The sequence below is a fragment of the Poecilia formosa genome, unplaced genomic scaffold, assembly GCF_000485575.1.
Source record: "Poecilia formosa unplaced genomic scaffold, Poecilia_formosa-5.1.2 Scaffold616, whole genome shotgun sequence".
NCBI classification, from domain to species: domain Eukaryota; kingdom Metazoa; phylum Chordata; class Actinopteri; order Cyprinodontiformes; family Poeciliidae; genus Poecilia; species Poecilia formosa.
Window position 1 is genome coordinate 191,123 of NW_006800555.1, and position 8,617 is coordinate 199,739.

General features: G+C 38.9%; 1 protein-coding gene across 1 annotated transcript in view; it reads left to right on the top strand.

Moving 5' to 3' along the window:
• Positions 1-8,353, top strand: part of chrnd (cholinergic receptor, nicotinic, delta (muscle)) — a 10,508-nt gene extending 2,155 nt beyond the window's left edge. Inside the window, exons 2-12 of the mRNA XM_007541554.2 lie at positions 351-496; positions 1,600-1,644; positions 1,714-1,823; positions 2,289-2,444; positions 2,511-2,620; positions 3,746-3,946; positions 5,036-5,147; positions 6,008-6,122; positions 7,000-7,210; positions 7,282-7,400; positions 7,792-8,353. Coding sequence (XP_007541616.1) covers positions 351-496; positions 1,600-1,644; positions 1,714-1,823; positions 2,289-2,444; positions 2,511-2,620; positions 3,746-3,946; positions 5,036-5,147; positions 6,008-6,122; positions 7,000-7,210; positions 7,282-7,400; positions 7,792-7,974 — 1,508 coding nt within the window. The 3' untranslated portion in view covers positions 7,975-8,353. The remainder of the gene's footprint in view (positions 1-350; positions 497-1,599; positions 1,645-1,713; positions 1,824-2,288; positions 2,445-2,510; positions 2,621-3,745; positions 3,947-5,035; positions 5,148-6,007; positions 6,123-6,999; positions 7,211-7,281; positions 7,401-7,791) is intronic.
• Positions 8,354-8,617: the final 264 nt, after the last annotated feature.

The following is an 8,617-nucleotide window of genomic DNA, read 5'->3' on the forward strand; positions in this document are numbered from 1 at the left end:
GCTGCAGAGCTGCAGGGCTGCAGAGCTGCAGGGCTGCAGGGCTGCAGAGCTGCAGGGCTGCAGAGCTGCAGGGCTGCAGAGCTGCAGGGGTGCAGGGCTGCAGAGCTGCAGGGCTGCAGAGCTGCAGAGCTGCAAGTCTCTTTCTGTTCTACAGAGAATGTTTCTCCTTTCTAGACTCTGTTATTGGGGGTCATTAAAGGTCATTCTGTCTCTTAAGGTCAAAGGTGCTTCATGAATAACTTTTAAAATGACATAAAGTGTTAAGAGTTTCCCTAAATGCCACCTGGCGTGTTTGTGCACAGTTAGCTTCATGAAGCTAAGTTCTGGTCTTGAATCTGTTTCCGTGTCAGAGTGTTTGTGCCGGAACGAGGAGGAGCGTCTGATCAACCACCTGTTCCTGGAGAAAGGATACAACAAAGAGCTGCGACCCGTGAAGAAGCAGCAGGAGGTCGTGGACGTTTTCCTGGCGCTGACGCTCTCCAACCTCATCTCTCTGGTAGGAAACCGGCCAGTTCCTGGAAAAACATGTTCACCTGAAATTAAGGCTGGAACGATTAATCCAGATCAAACAATTACTGAAATAATCAACTAATTCAGATTTGGTTAACTGGAATATGCAGAGTTTACAAATGACTAAGAAAATAACATCCTCAGAGCAGCAATTAAGCCAAAGCTGCACACATACATTTTGCTTTTTAAAATTAAAGCAGCTTTGTCTGTAGAAGGTTTTACCCAAAATCCCCCAAGTAGCAGATTTATCTTCTCCTGCTCAGATTCAAACTCATTTTCATTTTGGGCCATAAAAACGTCATGAATATCTTCATGGGCCGATTGGATGTAATGAGAAAACCATTAACAAACTGTTCACCATCAATAAATAGCTAAAAACACATATCAGGATTTAGAAATTGTTTTGTGATTTTTTTTTGCATTCAAAATCACAGATTTAAAAATATTTGCTATTTTTTACAATATTTGTGCTGATGTATGAATATAACTTCTTGTAACTCGGTGTATTGATCACTGCTGATATGAGGCTGAGGCAGCAGTGTGGTAAGGTAAGAAACACCGCCACCTGCAGGCAGGAGTTAGCAGTCACTTAAACCCAAAGTTTTTGACCATTTTGCAGAAAATTTGCAAAAAACTCCAAGTCATGAATTAAAGTGAAACAGAGCAGAGATCTGTTGATTTTGGATGAATTTTTGCAAACATGGAATCACAAAAAATGAGAGGCTGAGTCCAGAATAAAAGCTGCTGAGGGCCAGATTTGGCCCCCGGACCTTGAGTTTGACACGTAATGGCACTAAATGAGTTCTGTTATTGCAGAAAGAAATTCAATTATTTGTTTATTTGAATCTTCTGATGCATTTTAAATATTCGATAAAAAAGTTTAAGCTGTTAAAAAATCTGTAAAACATGCAGAATTTTTATCTGATTAATCAATCAATAATCATAATAATCAATTACTAAAATAACCGTTAGTTGCAGCCCTATCTGAAAAGTGTGGCATGCATCTGTTCTCTCCGTCCTGCAGCTGCAGCATGATGCTGCCACTACCGTGTTTCTGACATGATGTAACTTTTATCTTTTCTTCTGTAGAAAGAAGTAGACGAGACGCTGCTGACAAACGTGTGGATCGATCACGTACGTTAGAACGTTTTTTATTTTTAATCAAACCAAGCCTCCGGTCTGATCTGCGTTTCTGTGACGCAGGCATGGACCGACTACCGGCTGTCGTGGAACGCCAGCGAGTTCGACGGCATCGAGATGCTGCGCCTGCCGCCCAGCATGGTGTGGCTGCCAGAGATCGTCCTGGAAAACAAGTAAAACTATATTTTATACAAATCAGGGCAAATATTAAACAAAGTTTTGTTGTTTTACATTCCTGTAAAATTGCTGGGTTTTCAGCAATGCACTCCTTGGGTTTCCACAGTTCAGAGTGATGTCAGCACGCGCAGGGCGGCCATTTTGTTTGACAAACTTGTTTTACTACAGAGTATTAGTTTGAACGTGGCAGAACTGCACACTCAAAGTATAGATGAATACCACTTTTGTCTAGTTTCTAGTTACTTGAAATTAGACAAGTAAAATTTTATTTTATTTTTCATTTTATCCTCTGAGGGTTAATTATTGGTATGTTCTGTTTCATAAATGCAAAAACTCATTGAATATATTGTTAAAAAAATAAATAGTACATATTTTTTAATAGCACATGTTGTGGGCCGGGATATGAATAGTTTATCTGGTTGCAGTGATGTCATCGTGATGTCATCGCTCCCTGTGTTTAGTAACGACGCCCAGTTCCAGGTTGCCTACTACAGCAACGTCCTGGTGGACCAGTCGGGTTTCTGCTACTGGCTGCCTCCCGCCATCTTCCGCTCCTCCTGCTCCATCAACGTCAACTATTTCCCCTTCGACTGGCAGAACTGCACGCTCAAATTCAGGTAGGTGGCGATGAAACGGCGCCTCCTGCAGGTCAGGAGACGTAAACGCTCTGTGTGTTTCTGCAGCTCCCTGACCTACAACGCCAAAGAGATCAAGATGCTGCTGAAGGAGGACGGGAACGGAACTCACCAGCACACCGTGGAGTGGATCGTCATCGACCCGGCCAGCTTCACAGGCAACTTTTTATCCTTTCAACTGGAGCGTCCAAACTTTCTGCCATCGAGGCAAAAATTTAGATTCAATCGAAAATGCAGGGCAAAAACTCCCAACCTAAAATCAGGCAAATAAAGTAGCTCAATATTTATTATAGATCCAAAACTTGAAAGTGATTTTTATGATGGTGTATCAGATCAGGGCCTTCATATATATATATATATAATTTTCGACACTTTTTGTAGAAAATGTATTACATACTACTGCTTTAATTCTGCATGTTGTATTAAAATCCATCCATTTTCTTTACTGTGTCAGGTGGGGTCACCCTGGACAGGTTGCCAGTCTGTCGCAGGGCAACACAGAGACAAACAACCATGCATACACACACACTCACACACAGGGGCAACTTGGAGAGGCAAATTAACCTGTCGGAGTAAAACCCACCATGTACAGGGAGAACATGCAAACTCCATGCAGAAAGACCAGGGCCGGGAATCGAACCCAGAACCTTCTTGCTGCAAGGCAACAGCTCTACCAACTGCACCACTGTGCAGCTTCTTGTATTAAAATAAATGTTTCTATTTTTAAGACATTTATTTCAGTTTAAGAACAGGATTTGCGTGACTTTGTTTCAAAACATTTGCATATTTAGCCAAGCTTCAGAAAGAATAAAAGCTGATTTGGTTACAACAAAGTCGGCTTTTCAGTAAAAGTTTCTGGATAAACTTAGTTTTACTTTTTGGTAAAACTTGGATATGAAAACATGAACATGTTGAGCGACAGAGGAAGGATCTGTGATAACGCTACTTAGTGCACTGAGGATGCAACAGTTTGTCTCTGAAGAAATTCACATTCTAGAACGCAAATTTCTCTGCTAACATCTGAAAAACATGAATCTTATCTGACTCAATAACCAAAATATCTTCACATATACATTCACAACTTTTTCTTTAAACCTCTGATATCAATTAAATTAGAAATATTCTGTCACAGAGAAAGGCAGACAAACTCATTATCAAAATGTAATTAAAATCTTAGATTTATTGAAAAACTGCAGCAGGAACTCAGATGGGAATCAAAATGGAGATTAGATTGAGAATAATCTGTAAATTAGGAGCTGATGATGTAAAGTTTGTGCCTGCAGAGAACGGCGAGTGGGAGATCATCCACCGGCCGGCCAAGAAAAACATCTACAAGCACATTCCCATGGAGAGCAACAAGCACCAGGACATCACCTTCTACCTGGTCATCAAACGCAAGCCGCTCTTCTACATCGTCAACATCATCATCCCCTGTGTGCTCATCTCCTTCCTGGCCTCGCTGGTCTACTACCTGCCTGCTGACAGTCAGTGCACAGCCGCTCCGCCTGACCCTCAGCTGCTTTACAAACTGTGAAGGTCACTCAGAGGTCACTCAGTGGTCGCTTAGAGGTCACTCAGAGGTCACTCAGAGGTCGCTTAGAGGTCACTCAGAGGTCACTCAGAGGTCACTTAGAGGTCACTCAGAGGTCACTCAGAGGTCACTCAGAGGAAAGACTCTCCTGCAAAGCTGGAAGATTTACAGATCTGTTAATAATTAAATGAAACTTTATTCTGAAGGTCTGTATATGTGACTTCCTGTGAGGAACAGGAAGGAGTCTTCATGGATATTTATGACTGTTATGGAGTGTCATTCAATAAAACATGACATTTTAATGCAAAGCTGCGTTTAAAGCATCAACTTTGCCTAATTTGGTAAGTAATGACACTTTAATAGACTTTTAATGCAAGTTTTAAATTAAATGTGTTTATTTACTGAGTAAAGCAATGTTGATACTTTTTAAACGGAAGTTTTCATGTAATTTGCATTAAAATAAGATTATTTACCAAAGTTGACAGTTTTAATGGATTTTTTTACTTATCTTTTAATTCATTTTGCATTAAAATATTTTTATAACTGACACTTTAAATACAGTTTAAGTTTTAATACAACTTTGCAATTAAATGTCATTATTTACCAAATGAAGCAAAGTTGACACTTTTTAAATTCACTTTGTATACAAATTTGCAGTAAATATCATTAATTAATTGATTTTAAGGCAACTTTCAACACAACTTTGCATTAAAATGTCATAATTTACTGAATGAAAACAGCTGTAAACATTCATAAAGTCTTCATGTTTATAACAAAGCCCTGATTGTCTTAATTTAAACTCCTTCATAATAAACTTGTAAACAGTTTTGGTTTCATGCTGCTGAACCCAGGTTTTTTTTTAAGGTTTGTGTTTTTCCTTTAGGTGGGGAGAAGATGAAGTTTAGTTTTTTGTGTTCAGGTGGAGATGAAGTTTTTTTGTGTTTAGATGAAGATGAAGTTTAGTTTTTTGTGTTTAGGTGGAGATGAAGTTTAGTTTTTTTGTGTTTAGGTGGAGATGAAGTTTTGTGTGTTTTTCCTTTAGGTGGGGAGAAGATGACGTTGTCCATCTCCGTCCTTCTGGCTCAGTCTGTCTTCTTGCTGCTGATTTCCCAGCGGCTGCCCGAGACGTCCATGTCCGTCCCCCTCATAGTCAAGTAGGAAAAAAAACATTTTATTTTTCAATATCTACAGGAACAAACACTTTACAGTTCCTGATTGTCTTTAAATAACTTTTTAAAACATATTTTAACATATTTTCAGTCCAGACTTCCTAAGCTTTCAGGGTGAACTGGAGTTTTTGTTGTAGCATAAAAATAATTTAAGTAAAAGTTGTAACAAAGATTAAATTGGACTCAGCAGCAATAAATTCGCCTTTTTGGTACCTATGCTGGTTTCACTTCTAAAACACAAAATTTTACCGAGTATTTGTGGTTTAGATTTTGGTGCAAATAAACGAGTAAAATTAACTTAAAAGTAACTTTTGAGCAAGATATAGAGGTTTGTATTAAGTCAATAATTCTTTAATAATAATGATTAAATCCACTAGCAGATTATTTCACTTATGCACCAAAAATCTGGAAGAAACTGAAAAACAGCCGAAACACTGACCTCCTTTAAATCCAGGCTGAAATCCCACCTGGGCAGATTCACCTTATAAATGAAACATTAAGCAACATGATTGATAAGTATTGATGGTTTTGATCAATTAAAATGTAACATCTGTTTCTGAAGTGAAGCTCTTTGAACTGCCTTGTTGTTGATTACAAAATATTTTCCATGTTATAAATGAAATAATTTACAAGTAGAACTAGAACTTTTGTTTTTCATCAATATTAAGGAAATATTAACTTAAACTCATAAATGTTCCTGAAAAGTTCATTTAGTTTTGTTTCATATCAAACGTGTTCAGATATTTGCAGTAGAAACTAGACAGACATTCATGGAAAGGCTGAATGTCTGATGGAGGTTTACTGATGTTCTTCCGTGTTTCAGGCTTTATTATGTTTTTCCTCAGATATTTGATGTTCATCATGGTTCTGGTGACCATCGTGGTGTTGAACTGTGTCGTCGTTCTCAACCTGCACTTCAGGACGCCCAGCACACACGTCATGTCTGAGTGGACCAAGAAGGTGCAGAGCAGAAAAATCACAACATTTAACGTTTTATGGCTCTCATTTCACACACACCTTTCACACACACTGACAGACAAACGGAAACTTTACACAGGAGGGAAAGAAATAAAGGACAGAGAAGTTAAAGTTCATCAGAGGAAAGTAGTAGGAGAACAAATTGAGGACAAATGGTCAGAAAACTGAAAAACTAAATCAATCAAGTTCATTTGATTAATATTGATGAAAAGACAAAACTCCTATTTCCACTGGTTGATTATTTAACGTATAAAATGGGAGAATATCTTGTTATCTATCAGTTTATTTGTGTTGCACATTTAAGCAATAAGGCCGTTTTGGAAAAACACAAAAATAAAACATCATAAAAACATCATAGAGTCAGAAACAAACTTTATATTTTGATGATTGTTGTCATTAAAATCATCAGTAAATGTTGGTTAATGTTCATTTATTACGGTTCTAAGGTGAATCTGCCCAGGTGGGTTTTCAGCCTTGATTTAAAGGAGGTCAGTGTTTCGACTGTTTTTCAGTTTTCTGGAAGTTTGTTCCAGATTTTTGATGCATAAGTGAAATAATCTGTTAGTGGATTTAATCATTATTATTAAAGAACTGTTGACTTAAGACAAACATCTATATCTTGCTCAAAAGTTTATTTTAAACTAAGTTATTTTCACTAAAAATATTTGGTGAGATTTTGAGTTTTTGCTGAACTTTTAGGATGAACTGCAGTTTGTTCCAGATTTATGGTGCATAGAAGCTGAAGCTTCTCCATGTTTGGTTCTGGTTCTGTTCAGTGATTATAAACTAGCTACAGCATTTTAAAGTCTCTTCATTCCTATTTTAACATTAAATGAATATTAATCAACCTTTTGTCCAGTTTTTCCTGGAGCGGCTGCCCCGGATCCTCCACATGTCCCACCCGGCGGACGACGAGCCGCCGTGGGACGGAGCGTTGCCACGGCGATCCAGCTCGGTGGGATACATCGCTGCAGCGGAGGAATATTACAGCATCAAGTCCCGCAGCGAGCTGATGTTTGAGAGGCAGTCAGAGAGACACGGGCTGTCCAAACGGCCCACGCCCGCCTCAGGTAGGCCAGACAGAACCAGAACCAGACAGAACCGTGAGGTCGGTCAGCACCGACAGGCTGTGTGTGTTCAGTGTTGAAGCCGGTGGAAAGCGACGGAGCGATGGATCAGCTGTACGGAGAGATCAAGCCGGCGGTGGACGGAGCGAACTACATCGTCCAACACATGCACAACAAGAACGACTACAACGAGGTGAGAGGAGGCGAAGGTCTGAGGAAACAACTCAAAACTTCAACACTGATGAAGAACTTTATTCAACTGAAAGCTGCAAAACAGCCGAGAAAATTAGAGCTTCAGGATTTATCTGGAAAAACATTTTCAAAGTTATCAAAAATACTAGAAATTTGTATAAACATTAGTTTAGCTGTTAGCGCGTTAGCACCACTGCCTGGAGCTTCTTTTCCTGAAACTTGTTTTTTATTTATTTAGGGTTATTTTTTAGTTGATTTCCCATTTTGGCCCCAAACGGGTCTGTTTAGGTAGGTCAGGTTTCCGTCTCCTCCTAGAGCCGAGGTGATCTAGGATCATAGATCTATGTCCGCCGCAGCAGTAGAGTCTAGATCCAGATGTTCTGTGTTTGCAGGAGAAGGACAACTGGAGCGGCATCGCCCGCACGGTGGACCGGCTCTGCCTCTTCCTCATCACCCCGGTGATGACCTTCGGCACCGTCATCATCTTCCTCATGGGGATCTGTAACCACCCGCCCCGCCTGCCCTTCCAGGGAGACCCTCACGACTACAGCGAGGACAACCCGCGCCTGCTGTGACCCGACCCGACAGCCGGTTCCGGTTTCACTCATTCTGAGTTTCTGAGGTTGAAGTGAATATTTTATATCTGGTTTCTGTACTTTGAGTTCAGTTTGTGTCTCCAAAACATCAGTTTTATTTAAATTACCTAGAAATAATGCACAGCAAGATCAGTTTTATTTTTTAATGAATGCCATCATTTACTTTTGCATTCACCAAACAGAACAATATAAATGGCATTTTATTATTTATGTAAAAAAAGATTATTTTAGAAAATTGAGAAAAAGTTTTTTTGACAGACAAAAAAATTGTTTCTGATAAAGTTTTATGTTTTATTTCCTGAATTTTCAACTTCTTAAATGCCAGCTATAATTAATGAAGTTGTTTTTTGTTTTCAATAATAATAATAAAAAACTTCAAAAGTCTTGAAGTGTTAAAAAATCCAAACAGATCAAAAAAGTGCTGCTGATTTTCTCTGTTTGCCTTAAAAATCACATGAAATCCTAAATAAAAACAAAAATCTGATTATCACCCAAAATACTTCATTTGACTTCAGATGTTCTTCAGTTTCTATCAACAGATTCATAAATCAAAATGTTCAGGGAATCAGGTGGTTATTAATAATGATCACAATAAAATCACAGGGAAATTAAACTACTGCAT